The 24,795-nt window shown below is 44.1% G+C and overlaps 1 protein-coding gene across 1 annotated transcript; it reads right to left on the reverse strand.

Annotated features, from left to right (window-relative positions):
* Positions 1-376: 376 nt before the first annotated feature.
* On the reverse strand, positions 377-23,995 carry DIPK1C (divergent protein kinase domain 1C). Its single transcript, XM_056854493.1, has 4 exons — positions 23,816-23,995; positions 13,219-13,896; positions 4,238-4,402; positions 377-659 (listed from the first exon to the last, which is right to left on the reverse strand). Exons 1-4 carry the CDS (start codon positions 23,993-23,995, stop codon positions 420-422), a joined length of 1,263 nt encoding a protein of 420 aa, XP_056710471.1. The 3' UTR covers positions 377-419.
* Between the last annotated feature and the right edge of the window lie 800 nt (positions 23,996-24,795).

Consider the following 24,795-nt stretch of genomic DNA (forward strand, 5'->3'; position numbering starts at 1 on the left):
ACACATTTGGTTAAAATCTGTCCTTCATTCAAATATATAGGCACTTTCCTGCTAACAATCTCCAGTGAGTAAAACATTCATAAGGTGTACAATTCACCCCATTCCTTATTTTAATGCTAGACTTAATAAATGGCTTTACTATTCCATCTCTGAAGCACTTTTGAAATTCAAACACTTTCCTGCCCTGGGATCACAGGTTCGTTTGGATGGTTGCAGCTGCTTTTTGGATAAACAGTATAATACAAAATATCAGTGGGGAGGAACTTCACGTGTTCTGGAACTAAGCAAAACCATTTCAGAGGATATTAATAATAAACAGACTTGCACCTACAATCATGGTTTTCAAAAGCACAACCAGTAATCAGAATAATGCAGCTGACAGGGACAAAACTAAATTGTTATTTATTGGATAGAAATCATTAGTGAACAGGACGAGAGTAGCTTCCAGATTTCTGAAGTTCTATTTGACTGGCTCTAAGCAACTGGTATAACTTGGAAAGAGAAGCCAGAGAAGTCCTATGAAGAGGGGCGACATCATCGTAACCTGGTTCTGCACAATCATGCACCGCCTTCTGCAACTGAAGCTGCAGGGGAAAGGAGACTGTAGATCCTCTGAGGTTCAGAGAGAACCAGGGGCGAAATATTTTGTCACAGATGACCTGTGGAAATGAAAACAACAGTAACTTGTTATGAGATCTTCCAATTTCACCAGACTTCGAGGTCTGGTGACATAAAACGATGTTAACAGAAGTGGCTGACCTATGATCCAACCAGCCATTTAAAATAATCAACATTGATCTAGTCTTCTGTTCAAACAAAACGAAACAGAAGACCAGTGGCATCTTAAGGACCAGAAACATTACTTTGAGCTTTTACAAGTCACAGCTCACTTCCTCAGATACATGGGGAAGAAAAAAATCACTTGCCTAGTTTTAAGAAAATTGCATGGGGGGAATGGGGGGAAGTTGAGCAAAGAGAGGCCTGGTATAAATCAGGTATGATCCTTTAGTTACACTTAATGGATTAAGAGAGAGGTCAGCGGTTCTACCAGCTCTCTCATGTGCTGAAAATTAACAAAAGTGCAATAAAATAGTGTAAATAAACTACTTAAGGAAGAGGCAGTTTGAAACCTGAAAAAAATGACCAACAGCAGTAAAGGGATATGATACAACATGTTCAGAACAGTCTATAGAAATGTTTAAAATGTGAGTCCTCTTGGGTTATTAGATATTATGAGTGAGGCAGTTCAAGTCTTGGTTTAAGCCAGGGTGACTATTTTTTTTGATTAGTTCTAATTCAACACTTCCATATTGTATATTCCTTTTGAGGGTTTTTTGGGGGGAGGGATAGAAGAGTGACTTTAAGATCTGCAACAGTATGTGCAGGAAGATTAAAATGTTTACCAAGCACTCATGTCGGAAAAACCCTGCCAGAAAGGCAGTGCTGACACCGAAAGCTTGCACTGCCACGCCACTTCCCCAAGCTGGCCTAAACTGCCCTGTGCCAGCGTTCGTGTTACTTTGGATGGCGCAGGCGGCACGGATGCCGGTGCTGGGGTCACGCTGGCTCCTAAGTGGCTCCAGCCCCCCCTTCAGGATTGCATGGTTAGTCTGTTTAAAAGGAGGAATTGTGAATTATGTCTGTATTGTTGAAATCAGCCTATTATGTGGCTTTGAAATTTTATATGGACACTATGGGAGAGGAAATTTAAAAATTGTTTATCGCTTTTCCCTGCAATGCCTTTTGGGCCTCCAGTTTATAGGACATGATGATAACTTCCATCCTCTGTGGATAATCTCCATCAGAAGACTCCATCCAATCCTGTAATCTATTCTGGGCTCTAACATACACATGAGGCTCCCCCACCAAGAACACATTTCAGCAGAAACAGCTGGCCCACTTGTACGTCCCTTTGAGTACACAAACTGGCTTCTGCCATATCCAAGTGGGAGAAGGGGGAACCTACTACCCTAAAGATCAACCACTCTGTGAACCCATCAGGGGGTCCACAAAACTCTGGAAAGGGGGAAATACCTCTTTTAAAGGAGGCTGGTTTTCATGGCTTTTTAGCAGCTGACAAACATATCCAACACACATTCTATCTAATGAAGATGACAACCACTATCTTGGCCAGCCACTTCTTCATCCCAGTGTAAACACAACAGGGGATATTTGAAATCTTATGCCAATATTCACATTTTGGACCCCGATTTAAACAAAGTGTGGGATACTATAAACTATTATTAAAGCCAGGTTTTTTTTTGATCCATTAAAATCCTCAGCAAACCTCATTTAAGGAAAACAAGCCATTCTTGGGACACATAATCTAATAGTCACAAGGATGCAGTGGTATAGGGTTGCTTGGACTCAGTAGCTCATTTCCCAGGTAAAAGGAATGTGGATTGCTTTCACGAGACAGGTAAGTCTAATGAGACTTTGGGGTTGGAGGAGGGAACATGTATAATTGGCATGGTTCCAGGAGCTCATCAGAGACATCAGACACAGCAAATCTAAGAAAGATACCTGGAGCACTCAGGTAACTTTTTTCCTTCAAAGTTGAGGTAATCACTGCTAGGCTGGCGCTGCCATGGTCCTGATCCAAGATACCACATATACCCCAAGCACACTCAAATATACTCAAAGAATACTCTTCCACTCGCTCACACACACACACACACACACACACCATCAACAAAATATACACTTTTGAAATTATGCATACAGAATAACAGCATTACTAAAAAATATTGCAAGTTCAGCTCTGACAATCAGCTTGTTTCCCCCCCTTCCCATGAAGGTTCCTTCCAAGTTTGTGGCTTGAAGGAAACAAATCAGATAACCTAGCTGCCGTTAACAGGAAATCTCACTCAGAACTACAAACACAAGCATAGTGTGCTCTAAACTCTAAAATAATGTGAGCAAAACTGGCTTCCTACTCCTTTATAAGAGGAGTAGGTATAGCATCCAACCTGCTTTTACAATTAATATCATGCATAGGTGGAGTTTGAGGGGCACATTTTCACAGTTTCACTTATTTACAGATGTCTATCGACTACCTCACACTTGGTGGCATAGTTTAAGCTAGATACATGGTACATCTGCCACAAGAATGCCATTGAACCTGGCACTCCCATGGTACATCCATCTTCCTCAGTGCCATAGTGTCTAGTAGTACTTGCTGCCACATGATGCAATCTAATCATACGGGGCAGAATCCTTGCCCTCTGTTCTGCATCACTGCCTGTCGTTGGCACAGATGGAAAACTTGACAAACAATTATGCTTTGGGCAAAACTCGATGATACTGAGTTCCCACCATTTCACTGCTGGACTTCCATCACTATACAAATACCATAGAGGCTAATCCTGCTTGGGACCATGGCACGGGGTGAAGGGAGGGAGTGGAGACAGGGGCCACTCCTCCCCCTCCACCCTGGTCCCAAGCAAGTTTGGCCCCTATGGCATTTGTAAATTGAGGGAATTCCAGCAGTAGTAGAAGAAGAGTTGGTTTTTACATGCCGACTTTCTCTACCACTTAAGGAAGAATCAAACAGGCTTACAATCACCTGCCCTTCCTCTCCCCACAACAGACACCCTGTGAGGTAGGTGGGGCTGAGAGAGTGTGACTAGCCCAAGGTCACCCAGCTGGCTTAATGTGTAGGAGTGGGAAAACAAATCCAGTTCACCAGATTAGCCTCCGCCGCTCATGTGGAGGAGTGGGGAATCAAACCCGGTTCTCCAGATCAGAGTCCACCGCTCCAAACCACCGCTCTTAACCACTACACCACGCTGGCTCTCTAAAATGGCAGCAGCATCCCAGGGAATGCCATATCATCTCGATTGGCCCTATGTCATGGGATGCTATAGAGATGCCATTTTTGATAGGAGTACATGAAACATACATGGACCTTGCATGGATTGTCTCCATCACAACACGCAAGTTCCATCAAAGATGTTTGGATGTGAGGCATTTGCTCTGTAAGGGTTCTTTGACACATGGAAGTCACCACCTGGGGCTGCAGCAATCAAGTGATGAGCAAGTATCACTTGATGACTGCAGCCCCACGTGGTGACTTTTCAGATCCAAATATCGTAGACCTGAAAAACACGGCTGGATTTTTTACGTTGTAATGGAATAATTTCAAGCACGGTCACTTATTCTAAAGAGTATCGTAAGGGGTATTTTAAAATACTGACATAACATCCAGTCGTAAACAAGCAAGGCTATAGCCACTCACTTGAAGGTTATTATTGGCTCTCACCGCTCCACATTTTCCGCTTCTCAGGTCACACTTTGAAAAGCAATCAAAAAAATTACAGTCTTCGTCTCCCGTGCAGTTTTGCTCAAGGATGTCTCTCATCTTGGGCTCAAAAAAAGCCATATCTACGTCTATAGCAACCACCTGCAATCAGAGGAAGTCATCCAAGGTGACACGTTTTGACAAAAACAACCACACAAATTGCCATTTTCGATTCTTACTAAGTCTTGAAACTGCTGACCCAAGCAATCCCGGATAAAGGCAAGGGAAAATTACAAATTACAAGTAGAAGAGCTTTTGCTGCCTAGCTCAGCAGCACCAGTGCTGAAAATAGAAATGTAACAGTCACAGCAGTTTCTTGTGACAGGAATGGTGCAGATCTTCTGTGAGACTGCAAGCAAAAGCTAGCCTCAGAATAACGTACTTTATAATTTACTACTATTCTTTAAAGGGGCCGTTTCTAACAATAATGTCCACTCCTGTTTCCTTTGTTCTAACAAACCTCTCCCTTTAAAGACTCCTCCAATCTCAGGGGCATGACACCTGTCCAAAAGGAAGGTGATTTTAAAAGGTCCCATCCACTGCCCCCCCCCGCCCAGGCTGTCACCCCCTGCCTGGATTGGGCCCACATTTACTAAAACAGATAGTTATGCAAACCTGAATGCCACTCCAAAGCATGAGCAGCTGCTCCATTTCTGGTTATTGTGACACCGGACTTTCTGGAGTTTTGCTTGATTCCAATAAAATGTCAATAAACATAGCCTCCTGTTTCTATCCAGGCATTTTTTTTCCTGATCCCATGAACACATGAAAGCTGCCTTATACTGAATGAGGCCCTTGGTCCATCAAAGTCAGTATTGCCTACTCAGACTGGCAGGGGCTCTCCAGGGTCTCAGACAGAGGTCTTTCACATCACCTACTTGCCTAGTACCAAGAGCCCCATAGCGCAGAGTGGTAAGCTGCAGTACTGCAGTCCAAGCTCTGCTCACGACCTGAATTCGATCCAAACGGAAGTCGGTTTCAGGTAGCCGACTCAAGGTTGACTCAGCCTTCCAGCCTTCCGAGGTCGGTAAAATGAGGACCCAGCTTGCTGTGGGTAAAGGGAAGATGACTGGGGAAGGCACTGGCAAACCACCCCGTAAACAAAGTCTGCCTAGAAAACGTCGGGATGTGACGTCACCCCAAGGATCAGGAATGACCCGGTGCTTGCACAGGGGACCTTCACCTTAACCTTTTAACTTGCCTAGTCCCTTTTACTGGAGATGCTGGGGATTGAACCTGGGATCTTCTGCATGGGAGGAGATGCTCTGCCACTAAACCACGGCCCCTCCGCTTTATAAAGTGAAATCTCTCGGCCTGCTTTTTGTTGGTGCACAAATAAATCGCTCAGGTTTTCCAATGGGTCGCTGATGTCATGGCCTGACGTTCCCTCGTGTTTAATTCCTAAACCCACTGAAAATGATCAGCAGAAAGACAGAGAACAGAAGCAGGGCATAAACTCTCTTCCCTAGCGGGTGCATTTAGTGTTCTTTTTTCCAAAGATGCTGATTCCATTACTAATGATATTTACTTGCCAAATCTATATTCATTATGTAAAGAACAAATTCTAGTTTCCAAGCCATTAGCACCACACTCTCCATTTACTATAAGCACACTTTTCACTGGGAAATTACGAAGTTAAAGATTCGGGGAGGCAGGGGGAGAGGAGAATAAGCAGCTATTGAACCTCACAGATTTGACTGACAGGGTGAAAGTCCCCTTTGAATATCAAATGGCCCTCTCATTTTCCCTCAGAACTAGAGGAGTCAAAACACAACATACAGCTCCAAGTGTTTTTTTAGGCTTTTCAGAAAGCTTAGAAGACTGACATACCCTGGGGTCTTTCACAAGTTCATGCAGGCAATATCAGATTGCATCTGGTTTCTAACAGATTCTTCAGTGTGCTGTAACTTCTTAGAGTATTTTTTTCACAGAGATTACATATTTCATTGGTAGAAAAGAGCAAGAGTCCAGTAGCACCTTAAAGACTAACTAAATTTCGGGCAGAAGAAGAGTTGGTTTTTATATGCCGACTTTCTCTACCACTTAAGGACGACTCCAACCGGCTTACAATCACCTTCCCTTCCCCTCCCCACCACAGACACCCTGAGAGAGTGTGACTAGCCCAAGGTCACCCAGCTGGCTTCATGTGTAGGAGTGGGGAAACAAATCCAGTTCACCAGATTAGCCTCCGTTGCTCATGTGGAGAAGTTGGGAATCAAACTCGGTACTCCAGATCAGAGTCCACCACTCCAAACCACCGCTCTTAACCACTACACTACGCTGGCTCTCAGGGTGCAGGGTATGAGCTTTCGTGAGTCACAGCTCACTTCTTCAGATACAGCTAGAATGTGAGTCCATCTGTCCTTAAGTAAACAAGAATGAATTCAAGTCACGTTTATTAATACGGTCGACTGACCAATCACGTGCCAACACATCAAAATTTCCAGACACAATAGTTTTGCACAAGAAGAGTGAATTCAGAGCATGTAAATGTTAATAGCAAGTAAATGACAACAGGATTAGGTGTGATATGCAGAGGAGTAGTAGGCATGGGAAAATCAGCATTGGAATCCTAGGTCACTATTCAATCCAAGAGAATGCATTGTCTTGGGTTTCATTATTAGTTGTAATTCATCAGTCTTTCTAATCTCCCTTTGAAATCCCTTTATAAAAGAACTGCTTCTCTTAAGTCAGCAACTGAATTTCCTAGAAGGCTAAAATGTTCCCTCACTGGTTTTTGAATGTTGTGGTTTCTGATGCCATACTTATGTCCATTTAAGCTTTGTCACAGGGACTGGCCTGTTCGACCAACGTAGAGGGCGGAAGGGCACCGCTAGCATGTAATGAAATAAATCTCATTAGAAGATGACCAGGAGTATGAAGCTGAGATAGTATGACTGACGTTGCTGGGCCCAGTGATATTTCTGCTAGGATCCACATGAGCGCAAAGGTAGCACCTCGGTTTGTGGCAGGCCTTGGTACCAGAGTCCATGCTACTGTTGTTTATCATTGCAGGTGAGAAGTTGTTTTAGGTTGACAGGCTGTCTGTAAGCAAGAATGGGGTCGGACCCCCAGTACTTTAGTGAGGGAAGTGTCAAATCCAGCACTGGTTATAGGTTGTTAATAATACATTGGAATGGCTTGATTTGTGAGATGTATGTGACCACCAGAGGTGTTCTATTATCATTTTTTTTAGGCTTGTCTTGTAGCAAGCTGTGCCTGGGTATCATTCTGGCCTTTCCAATAATCTTTCTTACCATATCAGCAGGATACTGTAGTTGCAAAAATGCTTTCGGTAGATCCTTCAAGTGAGTATCTCTGTCTGAGGAGTTGGGAGTAGATGCAACTTGACCATTTGCACATTGACCATGGACTGTTTGATATGGTTGGGGTGGTAGCTGGAGGCATGCAGATATGTTTGCCGATCTGTCAGTTTCCAGTATAATGTGGTGCTTGTGTGTCCCTCGTGTATCCATACTGTGGTGTCTGCAAAGTTTATTTCTTGTTCAGAGTAATTAATAGTTGCTGCATAGGAACCAATTACTTCAGAACCCTGGTACAAATGTATGTAAGAACCGCCTTTCTGTTTTTCAGGCATACAAAATAACAGGAACAATGGGACTGGAAAGTGCTACATAATTTAAGGCCAAACTAGATGTGATGGGAGGCCCCACAAGTATACACAGATCCAAAGGCAGGACCCCCTCTTGGACGTACACCTTAACGTGGTGAGGGGGCTTGTGTATGTCAGCGAAGCTGAGAGCAATACTGTAAGGAGTTTAGACTCTGTCAAGAGTCACTCAAGACAGAATGGTCACAGCTGAGACACCAGACTAAGATGCATCCACCCCCTTCAGGAATCAAAGACCACACCAGTAGAAGAGAATGGACAATTCCATTGGTGATGGGGACAGAGAAATCCTTGAAGGCTAGCTACTGAGCAGCAGCAGCAGCGGAAGGTGACATTGGCGGAGGATCTTTCGTAGACAATGGCAGTGCCACTACAGCTAACCCTGGTTAGTACTGCGCAGAAGGCGGCAATGGTAAACCACTTCTGACCAATCCTTACCTTGAAAACCCTACGATGAGACAATCCAAAATGAAAAAAAGATATAGTGCTGGAAGACGGAACCCCCAGGTTGGATGGCACTCAATCAGCTACAGGAAGAGCGGAGGACAACTACAAAGGACAACTATTCTTAATGATGCAACTGGACTAAAGCCAAAAGGACGTTCAGTTGTTGAAGTGAATGGATGCAAAAAGGAAGCCCAAAGCTGTTTGATGCATATAATAGCAACCAGGGCCGGATTTAGGTTTGATGAGGCCCTAAGCTATTGAAGGTAATGGGGCCCTTTATATGTCCAGCTGTCCTTTGTCAACAACAAATTGTCGCTGTTTTTTTGTGTTGAATATATGCTATATGGTAATTTATGGACCTAATAGGTATCTAAAGCCATTTGCACATAACAAAATATGTTATGAAGAATGTAGGCACCCTATATATAGAAATGAGCAAACCAGTAATATTTTAGGGAGCAGGCTAGCAGCAGGGGCCCATTACTTACATCATAGGAGCCTACACAACACAAAACACTGTTGCTGTATGTAGGTTTTATTTTATTTGTTTTTTATCTTATATTTTGGAAATGTACATCCAGGTGTTTTTTTTCCTTTAAATTTTTTTGGGGGGCCCAAGAGAGTGGGGCCCTAAGCTATAGCTTCTTTAGCTTATATGTAAATCCGGCAACATGGAACATGAGAAGTATGAGAAGTATGAATCAAGGTAAACTTGAAATCGTAAAATGAGAAATGGAATGTTTAAACATTGCAAATCTGGGAGTGAGTGAACTAAAGTGGACCGAATTAGGGCATTTTCAGTCAGAAAATATTTTACTCTGGAAATGACAAACATAGAAGAAACGGAGTTGCTGTAATAGTAAGGTGAGATGTAGCACAAGCAGTCAGGGGCTATAATGCAAAATCTGACTGAATAATATCAATCAGACTTCAGGGTAAGCCTAGCAACATAACCATCATTCAAGTTTATGCCCCAACTACAGATGCTGAAGAGGAAGAAATTGAAAGCTTTTATGCAAGTGTCCAGAAAGAAATTGATCACACACCTAAACATGATGTGCTGATAATCATAGGTTAACTGGGACACAAAATTAGGAAACAAAGCAGAATCAAATATTGTTGGAAGATTTCGGCTTGGAGCATGAAATGAAGCAGGAAAGCAACTCATAGAATTCGGTGAAGACAACAATTTTTTCGTTGCAAACACATGTTTCAGACAACCAAACAGACGATTGTAAACACGGACATCACCAGATGGCCAATATGAAATCAAATAGATTACATAATTGGAAGCTAAAGATGGAGAAGCTCTATTTTCTCTGCTAAAACAACACAGGAGCTGACTCTGGTACAGACCATGAATTGATAACATTGAAAATTAGAATATAAAGCTGAACAAAAACACCAGAATATTCAAAGTGCCAAAAAACAATTTAAACAACGTTCCTGAAGGGTTTAAAGCAGGGGTGTCAAACTCATTTGTTAGGAGGGCTGGATATGACATAAATGTCACTTGGTAGGGCCGGGTCATGCCTTGCTGGCCCAGATCAGGACTGGGAGGGGTAGCTGCCTTGGCTGGCTCGTGGGCCAGATAAGAGCTCTCAAGGGGCCGGATCCAGACACCCTGTTTGACACCCTGGTTTAAAGACTATGTAAAGACAGCTTTTCATTACTCAGTGCAAGTGAACGGGAACCAGAAGAACTATGGTTGAAACCAGAGGTATTATCAAGGAAGAATGAGAAGACTATTCCTGTAGCCAAAAGAAATGAAAGCCTCAATCGATGACTGCTGAAACTCTTAAAATTGCTAAAGATAGACGAGAAGCAAAAGTAAAAGGTAACAGAAATAGAATCAGAAGTCTAAATGCAGAGTTCCAGTAACTTGCACATAGAGACAAAGATTACTATTATAATAACCAGTGTAAAAACATAGAAGAGAACGACAAAGAAGGAAGAACAAGAGATCTGTCCCACACGAGCCAAGAAATCAAAGAGAAATTTAAAGCACAGTTAGGGCATGCTGAAACATCAACACAAATATATTAACTGAACAGGACAAAGTAAAGAAAAGATAGGAACAATACACTGAAGAACTATACAGAAGAGATGAAAGGACAACAGATTCCTTCTTTTGAAGAAGAAATTACAATTTTAGAAAGTGAAGTGAAAATTACACTGAAAGCAACTGGGAGAAACAAAGCACCAGGAACAGACAGGGTATCAACAGAGTTCTTCCAAACCACAGAAACCATCAAAATCTTAACAAGAATATGTATGCCAACAAATTTTTTCCAGTCTTGAATTGAGCAGCTTACACCTAAGGACTTGCAATCTGTCTGTTATAGCAACTTGGTTGACTCTAGGCAGGCTCTGTTAGTATGGCCAGATTTGCCTGGCTGGCAACTAAAATAAGACAAAAAGGCTCTGGAATAATCAATCTGTGATTAGAATCTGTACTGTTTTGTGTGTATTTGGGGGGATTTTATCTTTATACCCCAGTTTTAATTACTGCTACATTTTTATATCATATTATTATTCCCTAATTATGTATGTATGTATTTAACTTTGATTTGTTTGGAGACTTGATGGCCTAGGACTGCGAATAAAGTCTGATGATGATGCTTCCAGTCGTGATAAGTATGATAGTGTAAGCTTGGGAGGGTGTTAAAATAAAAACAAACATAATATGGTTGTCTCTAATGCTTCTGCTGACTCTGCTTGGGGTTCGGCTCCTATCCCTCAATCCCACCAGTGCAAGTCTTCTTGCACCAGCAGAAGAGTTTCAGCGGGTACCAGAGGGGACAGGAGTGATTTCACCCTCCTCCCTGCAACCACCATCCTTGTGGCTTTTTGCCCACACAGTTCCCCAGTCCCCAGAATCACCTTTTTTGGGACTGGGATTGGGGAAAGCAGGAAAAAAAACCCCAATCTGCCTCCTACACCAGGCTTCGTAGGTGCTGCATAGGATTCAGGCCGTTGTGAGAAAACTTGATCCAGACAAATTCCATACTCCTTCACTTAATAATGCAAATTTTCCGGTGCCTTCTTGTTCCCTCCAGCTCATTCCCAAGATTCTAATTATGTACCTGAATAAACATCAAAATAATTCTGAGAGTAAAAATACTTCTACTCATTTAAGCTGCTACATGCTTAACTTTTGCATAACACTTCAAGTACAAAAATGTTATGCACATACTTAATAAATAGAGTCTGTTGGAAGCTGTGTTAATTAAGACTTCTTTGATTCTGCAGGAAGAAATTAATTTGCTTTAAGCTAGACTGAAGGCATGATTTGAAGACCCTTTCAAAGAGGCCTTACAAAAAAACTGAGATTGGTATATTAAGTTGGATTTCTATTTCACCCATTAACCAAAGGTTCAGAGTTAGCTGTAACATATCTAGAACAAGAACAAACTACATCAAACTTATCCAGTCTCATCTACATGCATCTCGAAATCCAATGGAATTAAAACCCTACTATTGCTCCATATGAATTTAGTTCCCTAGTAAAAGCCCTTTTTAAGTACAAAAATTTATATCACATTCAGAACACAGGTGAAGAATTCGAGTCTCAAAGAAAAGGCAGTTCTTTAACAATGAGTTCAACAAAGCTTTTCTATATAACTTTATCATTTGGAAATGGTGTGCAAGAAATTTCTAGATGAAACTATTAGAAAAAAGACACCCTCAAGAGTGCAGGACCCAAGCCACTAAGGGCCAATCTTGTTGGGTTACAACACAAGGATCTATATCAGTTACGCAATGGGAGTTTTGTGCCTCCCAGGTGCACACTGGCCCCTCTCCGCTAGCAGCAATTGCAGATGGGGAGAAGCAACTTCAGCTCTCCCCTCCCCCAATGCCATTTTTGCATCTTCAAACTGTCCCATGGAGACACTTTTGGCTGCATTACAATAATCAATATTACTTACACGGCTGCACATAATTTTCGTTAACAGAACCAATAAGGGCTCCACTGGGCAGTCTGAAGACACAAAAACAGCACAGAAGGGAACGATGAAGCTGCCTCTCCTCACACACCCTGGTTGCAAGAGAAAAAAGCTGGCACACATTTGGGAGGCACAAAACTCCCATTGCACATCTGATATAAAGTATTCGTCCTGTCCCCCAACAAATGCAAGGACTTTGATAGAGAGCCTGTGTTGTATAGTGGTTAACATGTAGGACAGGAATCTGGGAGACCCAGGTTTGAATCTCCACCCTACAATGGAAGCTTGCTGGGTGACCGTGGGCCAGTCACACACTCACAGCCTAACCTTCCTCACAGGATTGTTGTGAAGATGAAACGGAGGAGAGGCAAACGATGTAAGCTGCTTTAAGTCCACACTGGAAGTAAATAAGTACATAGAAGACTGGCCCTTAGGTCATTACAAATAAAGGGATTTTGACTGCAAAGTAGGCATGTGACAGGCACAGCATGGCACACCTTAGTTGATCTGGTCTCCGAGCGCAGACAGCCTATTTTTACAAGGTCAGTCCTATTTGAAACAATTCTGCCTTACAGCATTCTGCAGGTATGATGTGAATAGAGACATGCTTTTACTTAGCTCTCGGTTGAGCTGAATGTTACTTGAGATCTACCCTTTTGCTATTTAGTTATCGCAGTCCACTTGTAAGGCCGAGAAACCAATGATGATCCAAGATCACGTTTGCCAACGTTAGCCATGTCAGCTGTCAAATCAAAAGGAAGAATGTGTATGTTTCCTTCAGTGAACCAGGTGGAAGATATAATGAGCAGAAAGTTGTTACAACATAGCAGCATGACTTTCAGTTATGACGATGGATCATGAATTCAGTTGCCAAAACCCAGGGACCGACTTACCGTCAGGTCGTTCCGGATAGCAAAATTTTCTGGTTTGATATCACAGAGGTGAAGCCGATGAGAAAAGTCATTGTCAAAATGATTTACCATATCCAGGAAGCTGATTGCAATTTCGGTGACGGCCTTAGCTTTGCTTTCAATCCCAGAAAAGGAGACACCGACAGCATCTTCCACAGAAAACAGCGTGCTGTGCCAAGCGTGCCCAGCCGTCAGATACTCCACAGCGTAGAAGTGACCGCAAGAGCCAATGACCCTCAGGACATGCTTACTGAAGTCTTGCAAGACACTGAAATAAATATATTCTTCTTGTTGGAGCAAAGACCACATACTGGCCAACTGTGCTTTCCATTGAGGGCCTCTCCCCCTAGTCCACAAGGGTCCCGTAGTATTACTAGGCAGTTCCAAGCCGAGAGCATTCTTTATCTCCAAAGCCACCATAAGAAGCAGGTCTGACTCTGGAATACCCTCCAACTCCATTTCCTCCAGGAAACCAAGGCGCTGATAGCTGGAGAAGATTTCCTTTTTGGATTTCAGGATCACTGGGCGGCCTCTCCAGTCAGCCTGGATGACTTTTTTACCTTGGTCGTAATAAAGGCAGCGCTTGTATATCAATTTCTGGGCCACGCACAAGTCTTCGCAGAGGTCGCCTGTCAAAGCTCCTTGCCTGTAGTCCAGGCACTAAAGAGAGATGGAAACAGAAATGAAGAACTGATAGCAGAAAGTCATCATATTAAATCACGTAGGGAGGGGTGGAGAGACCATTCAGAAGCCTACTTCTTTAAAAAAAGGTTTTCCGCTTTCATGTGGCACATAGCAAGGAATGTTTGTGGAGAATTCACATCCCTCATTTAGGGCACTTTCACACACACTTTCAATCCACTTTGAAGCTGGATTTTACTGTGTGAAATGGCAAAATCCACTTGCAAATGATCGTTAAAGTGCACTGAAAGTGGGTTGAAAGTGCATTATTCTGCATGTGTGAAAGTGCCCTTGCTGTTTGATTCCCTGAAGAACTGTCAGGGCCAAGGAAATTTTGGCTTTTTAAGATGAGCTCACAAACTGTGCACAAAGCCCTAAGAAATCGGGGCTCACAGCTTTCAGCCTGGTGCTTTGGCTCTGTATCTGTAGGATTCTGGTTCAACCCATCAGTTATTTAAATATGCCTACCACCTTGGCCTACAAAGGGGGGGTAACCTGGGAACATACCCTTAGATATATGTTCCTATTTCCTCTGCCACCACACAGCAATGTATAGCCTACAAAGGTCCAAAATGTGGTGGCTCACTGATTTAGGCCTGGTACTTTTGCCCAGCACCCATGTAGTCAAGGATTTAGATCACCATGCTAAGGGCAAGTGTAAACCTATAGTTTTTTTAAATCCCTTTGCCACATATAAAAATAGCTAAAAAAAAGGGTAATGCATACTTTTGCTGAAAAACAGTGAGGGATATACCATGTAAGCAGTGGGAAGGCATGTGCAACAGCATGGTTACCTTAAAGAGCAGAGCAATACCTTGAGGTAATGGGAAATACTCTAAGATCGACTGAAATACATGGGGAATTTATGACCACATAGACATCAGGGGGGAAATTCTGTTAATTTAACCAAGCCCAATTCATAGCAGAAAGTTTCCAAGACACAAAGTTAAATGTGGATTAAAGACTAAAGTTTAGCAGAATGATACCAAACTGAAAATATGAAAGATTTGAAAGCTTATTTTTTACAGCTCATGCTTGTTTTGCAAGGTCAAATAAAAATCTAACCTCCCATGACAAAAAGCCCGGAAAATATCTATTAAATACATCCAAGTATGTTCATACAGCTTGAGCATTTACAACTCAAGAAGACTGAAGAAGAAGAAACTGCAGCTCTGTGATTATATGGTCATCTCAAATGCATGAAAGAAATAAAAGGATTTCCCCTGTCGGTCCCTTTCTCCACCCATAATTGTTTCCATCCCTCCATTTCTAGCAGTGCAGGCAATCTGCATAACTATGAGTCCATTCAGACATTCCAGAAGTACAGCTGCAGTGTCTATTTTGGGCCAATCTCTGGAGTAGCGTGGGTTAGGGTGGAAGGTCTTTGCTGTTGTAGAAAACTAAACAGCCAAAAGATGGCTTGATACCAATATCTGCCTCCTCCCTCTCCCCTTCCAGTATTAGAACACTTATTTCTGCTGGCCAACCATTTCCCACATTACGTTGATTCAGCCCTTGAGAGAAATGTTGGTCCCGAGGAAACAAAAGCATAACGGACTTCCTCCATCCAGCTTCTATTACCTTGGCACATGGCAAGAAATAAAGGAGAGAACCTTTAGCAGTGTGAAAATACCCAGCTACAGGTAGATTATTATTTCACAAGGAACACTATTTGGATTTTCTGCTTCAAATACTAGATTGTCTTGGATGATTGTATGCCAAATTACAACCCTCAAAATTCATACACACAATTCTCCCTCTATGGGCACACTGACCCATGCATTTGTAACCTCATGCTTAGATTACTATAATGCGCTCTATATTGGGCTGCCCTTGAAAACAACTTGGAAACTGCAGCTCGTCCAGAATACAGACGCCGTATTACAGCCAGGGTGAAGAAGAAGGAGGAGGAGCAGTTGGTTTTTATATGCAGACTTTCTCTACCTTTTAAGGAGAATCAAACTGGCTTACAATCTTCTTCCCTTCCTCTCCCCACAACAGACACCTTGTGAGGTAGGTGGGGCTGACTGGCCCAACATCACCCAGCTGGCTTCATGTGTAGGAGTGGGGAAACCAACCCGGTTCATCAGACTAAAGTCCACCGCTCATGTGGAGAAGGGAATCAATCCCGGTTCTTCAGATTAAAGCAGCCTTCCTAAGCAGCTTGTGAAGCATACAGGAGTTGGCTGCAACATGACAGTATAGTTAGTACATTAATTGTTAAAAATTGATATTCACTTTCCAAAATCCAATATAAAAGCATGCTATTGGCCACCATAACATCTTCTGATATTGAAGTCAAACGATCAGTGCTGCAGAGAAAAAGTTAAGTATTCTTGTCTAAAACATCAGGCCATTAGATTTATTAGGCAACACTATTTCATATATTTGCAGAAAAGTATAAACAAACGCTTCCTCTTCATTTCCCCCAAATCGTTTGCAGCGTTTATATATCACAGCTAGGGAAAACCAATCAAATACGCATCCAAAATTTTGTAAATTGTGAAGCATGGCCCCGGATTATACGAAGAACAAATGTGCATCATTTACTGTTCTCCGGAATCACAGAAGTCTCCTGAGGTCATAAAAGCCTGTGGCTAAAGCAAAAGGACATAAATAAGATAAAGGAGAAAGCTTACTTTGATGGCTTCTCTGCTTCTGCTTGTACAAACTACTGTGTAGACACTCAGAAACTGGATTTAAATAGAAATGCTAATGTTGCTTGCACTGACTGGCAAAAGCAATGCAACTTAAGCATTTTGGTTAATCTTAACCTGATGCTCCATTGCTTCTATTTTATCACTCAGTGCTTTCTAGATGTTAATTCAATGGTGAACGATGTAAGATTCTCAAACAACAGAACGCTAGACATGAAACAAGGGCTGCCAACCCCTTAATTCCACAATCTGCTCAAGTAATTTGAGGACTGGACTGTAAATACACTTACATTTTGCCATTGAGGAACCAAGGAATTACTTACAGGTGACTATCTGGATTTCAGACAATTTAGGACACAATCCCAAAACTAACTTGTAAACTGCTTATGATAGCAATTAAGCTCCAGGCCACCATAACTAATAGTGTAATCCTAAAAACACTTTCCTGGGAGTAAGCCCCATTGAATAGGCCTGAGTAGGATTCTGAGTAGGCATGGTCAGGATTGCTCTGTAAGATACTTGCTGACACATGCCAATGTTTCTAGAGATATGCTGCTGTACAGCCTCAACTGAGGATGGAGCGAACCACCACCCCTACCACCCCGTGGCTGTGCAGGTCTGTCTTAGCAAATGGAATCTTGAGCGCTCAGCCCACGTCCTGTCCCCAGCTCTGGAGTGAAAAATAAATTCTGCCCACCTGCGCCCTGCCTCAGCACAGCTTAGGATACCCAAATCAGGACACCCATATATCAGGTGACAGCTGCACAGAATCTCTCCAGCTTCAAGTGCTGCACACTTAAGACACTCATGGGTAGAGGAGGAGGCTCTGGGATGGGAACTCTAAAGGAAGGCACTTGGCAGCCCCATTCATTCCACTTCCATTCAGAACTCCATTTATGATGCTGTTCAATAAATAAGACCACTTGAAGCTGTGTAGCCAACACTTTGGCCATTTATGCAGGGTCAATTCTGAAGCTCGCTCAAAGCTCTTTTTTAAAATGTGACCTTTAAAATGAATATTCATGGTCCCGATGCAAAAGGAGAAATTCCACCCCCACTCGCCTGCTCCTTGTTTGCATAGCCATTAGCAATCACTAGCTAACGTGCAGCTGTGATTTTGTATGTTTCTTTTAGGGGGTTCTTCCCAGCAAGGGAAGAGCTTACACAAAAGGTCGCTTTAAAGGGGCTCTTAAGTAATACGAAGCAGGTATGCGATGGCTTCGCATTCGCTTCCTGAAAGACGGTTCACTGTGAAAAACTAAAAAAAAAAATGCAGGGCAATTCAGCCTGGAACGCGCTGCTAATTACCAAGCATAAATGGCCACAGTCAAGATGCTGAACACTTTCAGGCAGTGGTAATGAACCTCATGAATACAGCAAAGGGATGACTGTATGTAAAGACAATTTTTTTTAAAATAACTAGAGTCTGGGGCAGCCAATCAGCATGAACAGCCCATCTCCTGTGTCTGGGATCTGACTGTGCAGAACCTCAGTTGTGTGTGGGACTCTTTCGGGACTCTGATAGCTAGCTCCAAGTGGGACATGAACTGGGAATTCCATGCATACTGAAGCCCATCACTAGACTTTCTCAGCAGTTCCCTGCCACTTATGGTTACTTATGACAACCAGGGCCATGGAGTGTTCCATGCTGCATCATTTTCCTCTGTGCCCCGCTAGGATCGGAGCCCTTGCCTTGAAGAGGCCATGAGTTTTCCATGTGGATTTCCTCTGCCAAGTGAACTGCGGAGGTATTTGAGCAATGTGGTTGGATCGTCTGCGCTTCCTTCACTGTCCCTATCAACAGGGAATGGGTTGCTGGGACAGGATTCAAACTCTCTTCTGCAGCACTCCCCAAAACATGGCAATTACAGAGCTCCCACTGGACATGTGTAGCAGAGGCTACCATACTTCTTATACTCTTTCCTTTGCTGTGTTGTACGTGGGAACAGAGTGACATAAGGGAGGCATGCAAGCATATTTGTGCATTGGTTGGCTGCTTCCATGTGTGGCTGACATAGGGAAGTTGTTGGGCATGCCGCTCTGTGATTGGTCGGTGCTGGCTGTGTTGCTCTGGACTCCTGTACAGTTGCTATGCTCTCAGCTCCTTGGATATGGGGCATTTTGGGGCATTCTTCCCCACTGCTGAGAGAGGATATTGACTGGGGATGCTGGTGCATTTGGGATTAGTCAACGTGCCACTGTCCTATGTTTAGGATTGAGCCACCACGCATTTCCTGGACAATAAGACTGAACTGGCTCAACTACCTTGTGAATAATACTGTAAATAACTTTTCAGTTTCTGGAATCCAAGCTAGGACATAGGCCAAAGGGAGAGAGGCAAATGTTCCCAAAGCTATGTCAGACACCTCTGTATTATTTTGGCGCTCTGGCAAGCTCTGGAGGAAATGGAAAATATTCAGTATCTCAGAGGTATCCAAGCTTCGCAGCTGCCTGTCAGAGAAAAAGAATTTCGTTTTCATGCTATTTCCAAGAAGTTGGCAAGGCTACTGCATGCTCACAATTTGTCTTCGTTTATTATGCAGAACACAGGAAAATTTATAGTCATCAATAGCTCGCTACCATAATAGATTATTTAATTTCCATTAAGGTTTCTTTCCCACTTAACGAAAGCCATTTAAAAAGTTTAAAGAATGTGGCTTCTAACTTAACCCTTTCAGTGCCACCTGCCAACTGTTAAATGGTTCCTCGCCGTGAGTTGTTTTTTTTTTAAACTGGCACCATCACGAAGCACATATATATAGAATCTGGGTCTGAAAATATGTGCAGATCACAGCAAGAACCAATTAATATTCAAGCAGTCCAGCTGAATTTGTTTTTTAGAGAATAAGTACAAAGCAGATATACTTGCTTAGTTATCATGCCAGAGACTAGAAGCTTGGGCAGGTATTGCGCAGGTGCGCCAGCAAATGGCGCATAGCTGCTTTATGCAGACAGCAGCAGAGTTTAAAAGAGTCATTGATCAAGTGCAAAGGTGAGTGTTTTCTGCCATGCCAGCTTCACATTTCAATCAGCCCCATCTACGGTATGCCATATTGGGAAATTTTCAGCGAAAGGTCTCTCCCCCTCCCCATACTAAATATTACATGCTTGGAAAGACAATGATACTGTAAAGTATGGGAAATGCTGGCATTTGGGGTTGACTATCCCTTATCCGGACGTCCGATCCAAACACCAGACTTTTTGAGCTGGCATGCAGGCATTATTCACAGGCCCTCAGCAGCACACCAATCTGCTTTCTGATGGTTCAGTGTTCACAAAATTATTAAAAATATTGTTTAAAATGACACTCAGGCTATGTGTATAATGTGTATATAAAACATATATAAACATAATTGAATTTTGTGTTTAGACTTTGGTCCCATCCCCAAGATATCTTTATATGTATGCAAATAGTCCAAAATACAGAAAGATCCAAAATATGCACCACTTCTGGTCCCAAGGAGTCCAGATAAGGGATACCCAATCTGCACTATATAGTTCTGTCTTTCCACCACACATTGTCACCAAGACAACTAACAATTCAATTCAAATCAATATAAAATAACAGACTTTATCATATTATACAAGTTATCCATAGTGTCAGAGGGCAGCCGTCTTGGGTCTGCAGTAGAACAGCTGGATTTGAGTCCAGCATCACCTTAGAGACCGAGATTTTCATGGCATAAGCTTTCAAGAGTGATAAAACTTGCTGGCATGTGCTGTATCATAGACAACGAAGAACAAACCTTTCTTCAGCTAGGCTAGAAGAATAAATCCTCTTCTTTTTTTACCCCAGTGACAAAGAGCAGGATATGGTGCGCAGATGTTCTAGGTGACCAGCCTAACCTCTACCCAACTGTGTTGAAAATGCACTAGAAAATACAAAAGGGTCTTTTCCAGCCTGCATTTCAGTGTGTTTTATCAATTAGACCTAGCAGCTGAATACTCTGTCTTCTTTAATTGACAGTAACTGCTGCCTAGAAGGTGTAAAATGCAGCCATCGTGGCAAATGTCTTTCAAGCAGCAGCCCAATTCCCTTAATCAGCAGCCTGGCTTCTCCTTTGCTTTTCCCCACCAAAACACAGCAAAACTCCATCAGCATGGACTACTCGTCTCCCAGGGCCTTTCTTGCCAACACATTCACAAATCTCCTATTCATGACACTGAGTATTCAGAAGCTCCCACTAGCCTCCACTCAAAGGGCTGATCCTCTACGAAAGGGAGGGGGGTTTAAACGTAATTCATTAGCCATGATGTGGAGCAGCTCCGGAGGAAAAGGAATGGCATAGCATGACATTTTGATGCAGTGTCATGTACTATATTATGAATGCAGTACAGTAGTGAAATACAGCAGTACGGAGACTGTAGGAGTCCATTGGCTTTAAAGGATTTCCATTACTTTCAGGCATTATTTTAATTCCTGAATATTCAAATCCCAAAGAATACAGCAGAAACCCGTTTGGCTTTTTCAGGGGGTTGTGCAGTTGCTCTCCAGGGCTTCCCTGATCTTCCTCCCCTCCCCACAAAGCAGCCAAGAAGGGCACAGGTACCCCTCAAAACAAGATTCTTTTCCAGGAACAGCGCTATCCCCCACCCCATCTGCTACAGTTCTCCTAGTGCTGAATGGAGCTAGCATGCATAGTGGTAAAGATGAGTAAAGTCCCCACAGATTCCAAAGTGCCTTAATCATTCTTAACTTTGATACGGCACGATTGCCATACCAGAAATGGTTAAAAAGTGCCACTGTGACATTTTCCCACACATGTCACAGTGGAACAGAGTTTTAGTGCATTGTCTATCATGAAGTGTGGGGATTTCTCCATTATGCAAATTTCTGTTAATTCCTCAAAATTGTTGTTGTTGTTTTTTGCTCTGTAGACAAGGAATCCTCAGTTTTTCTTACTCTTTGGCACAACAGGCCAGAAAGTGATCTCAGACTCTCACATGCCAAGATGGCTTTCCCTCTATTCACACCTACTTTGGAACGCTGTGAATCATTTTGATAGATGTAGCGGTATGTGGTATCTGACATAGCCCAAGTTGACAACCAGATTTAGTTAAGAGAATGACCATGACGGTGCTTTCCCCTTATGTCTCTTTGGTCATTTATGCATGGCTGTTTCCTTGCGGTCACCCCACCGTCCACTTCGGGCTTTGCTTATGCTTGATTTTCAGACCGTCAGAGGTCGCCTTGCTCTAGCTTTGCCCACGTTTCCTGGAATGAGGTGACCTCTGACGGTCGCAAAATGCAAGCATAATCAAAGCAAAGCCCCGAAGTGGACGGCGGGGTGATCGCAAGGAAACAGCCATGCATAAATGGCCCTCTCTCCACATCAGCCTTGCTTTTGTATGTTCAGTTCTTGGTACCTGACAGGCAATGGATATACTTATAACAAATTGCTGAGAAATGCGGCATTTTCAGTTAATCGATAAACTGAATACTTTGATTTAGAGCTATCAGCATACCGGTATTTAGATTTTTATTGTTCTGCTTTAATGTTCAGTTACTCTGGTAGACCATCCTTCTGCTAATAGGCAATGAATTTGCAGGTTCTAATTTTGCCCTCACAGCAATTCCATGAGGTAGGCTAGGACGCAAGACAGAGTTTGGTCCAAAGGTCCCCAGTGAATTTCATTGGGAATTGAAGTCTCTGCCCATTCTCCAGTATATCCTTGAGCACCTGCTCCCTGCCCATGACCTTTCTAGTCTTTCTCAGAGCATGTACTGATGACGAATTAAATTCATTGCTGAACTACAGCAATTGAACCCCCAACTAGAACCGAGGGAAAGGTTTTCTCAAGCAAAATAATAATAATTACAACTCACTTTATCCCCCACACTTCAGAAACAAGGGGAATATAATAACCACAATTCTTTTGAAAAGCCTTCTTACAGAGTTCTTCAGTGTCCACCCACCCCCCAACCAAAACATTGCCCATTCCCCAAATCCATTCATGATATTCTTCTACATTAGTCAAGGCAATACCTGGAACCTATTCCTGTGAACCCTTGCTTACTCAAAAGTAATCTCTGCCAAATTCAGCGAGCATGCATAAAACCACAACCCGATCCTGCGCAGTTTGCTCATAGGTGAGTACTGCCGATTTCATCGGGGACTGGGCTACTCTGAAAAAGCTAATGGGAGTCCAACTCTAGGGCCTTTCACACATCCTGAAGAATGTACTTTCAATCAACTTTCATTGCCCTTTAACAATTGTTTGCAAGTGGGTGTTGCCATTTTGCATAGGGTTGCCAGGTCCCTCTTCGCCACCAGCGGGAGGTTTTTGGGGTGGAGCCTGAGAAGGGCGGGGTTTGGGAGGGACTTCAATGCCATAGAGCCCAATTGCCAAAGTGGCCATTTTCTCCAGGGGAACTGCTGTCTATCGGCTGGCGATCAGTTGTAATAGCAGGAGATCTCCAGCTAGTACCTGGAGGTTGGCAACCCTACGTTTCACACAGTCAAATCCAGCTGCAACGTGCATTGAAAGTGGACCGAAAGTGCATTATGCAGCGTGTATGAACGCACCCTAGGTCGGTCTTGTCTGCACCCTTGCTTTATCTTCAGCAACAGCACAATTGACAGGAGCCCTCGGTCAGGAAACCCCGAGCAGACTGAAGAGCATGAGAACATAAGAAACGCCATGCTGGACCAGACCAAGGTCCATCGAGTCCAGCAGTCTGTTCACACAGTGGCCAGCCAGGTGCCTCGAGGAAGCCCACAAACAAGACGGCTGCAGCAGCACCATCCTGCCTGTGTTGCAAAGCACCTAATATAATAGGCATGCCCCTCTGATACTAGAGAGAATAGGTATGCATCATGACCAGTAGCCATTTTTACTAGTAGCCATAAATAGCCCTCTCCTTAGGGTTGCCAGCCTTTCGCTAGTAGCAGATCTCCTGCTATTTCAACTGATCTCCAGCCGATAGAGGTCAGTTCCCCAGGCGAAAGTGGCCGCTTGGGCCATTGGACTCTATGGCACTGAAGTCCCTCCCCATCCCAAACCCCTCCCTCCTCCTTGCAACCCTACGAACACGTCCACTCCCCTCTTCAAGCCTTCCAAGCGGGCAGCCACCGCCGCCTCCTGCGGCGGGGAGTTCCCCCGTGGAAGCAGGCGTCGCGCGAGGCAACCCTCCCTTTGGATCGGCCCCGCGGGCGGGAGGCTGAGCCCTGGCCTCTGGGGCCCCGAGCGGCCGTCCCCCGCCGCCCCTCCCTCCCTCCCGCAGCGGGCCCCGCACCTACCAGGCGGGCCAGCATCCGACGGCTCTGCTCGTCGGTGCAGCGCCCCGGCCAGACGCCGCCGCGCGCCGCCAAGAAGACGAAGACGCCCCCTGCAGCCCAGCCCAGCGCCCCCACGGCCAGGAGCACGGCGGCCGGGCAGCGCCTCCGCGCCAGGCGCCGCAGGGCGGGCGCCCCCCGCATCCCGCGCCGCCGAGGGTCCGCGCGCAGGGGGGAGACAGAGACAGAGAGAGAGGCGGGCGGAGGCGAGCGCGCCGCGCCCATCTCCTGCCCCCCCCCAACCCCGGGGCTCTCCGCGCGCGCGCCTCGCCCGGGCTGGGGAGCGCTGCCTCTGGGGACGGAGCCACGTCGGGCCGCCTTTGGTCCGCCGCCTCCCGCTGCCCGGACAGTTACTAGGCGGCAGGGGGGCCCCCCCTCTCCTCCTCCCTCCTCCGCCCCCCACCCGACAAACTTTCGGAGGCGCGAAGAAAGCCCTTGGGGAGAAAGAAGCGAGGGGAGAAAGGGGACGCTGGCGTGGGTGGTGGTGGTGGTGGTTTGGATGGTTGATGGACACTTTTGAAGAGGCGAGCCCCACATGCTTGCCAAATTCAGCGTTCGCTGTACGGTTTTGCCCTTGAACGCCAAGAATACTGGCCTGGTTTAAATGACTGCAAAATATTATTGCACAAGCGCAGATTTCATTTTTCTCATTTGCTATATTCTTTCTACTGCCCTCTTTCTTTCTTTCTTTCTTTCTTTCTTTCTTTCTTTCTTTCTTTCTTTCTTTCTTTCTTTCCTTCCTTCCTTCCTTCCTTCCTTCCTTCCTTCCTTCCTTCCTTCCTTCCCCTTCCTCCCCTATTTCTCTTTCTTTCTCTCTTTCTTTCTCTCTTTCTCTCTCCCTTCCCTATTTCCCTTACCCCTTTCCTTCCTCCCCCTTCCTTCCTTCCTTCCTTCCCTATTTTTCTTTCTTTCTTTCTCTCTCTCTCTCTCTCTCTCTCTCTCTC

The sequence above is a fragment of the Euleptes europaea genome, chromosome 8 (assembly GCF_029931775.1).
Source record: "Euleptes europaea isolate rEulEur1 chromosome 8, rEulEur1.hap1, whole genome shotgun sequence".
Classification (NCBI taxonomy): Eukaryota; Metazoa; Chordata; class Lepidosauria; order Squamata; family Sphaerodactylidae; genus Euleptes; species Euleptes europaea.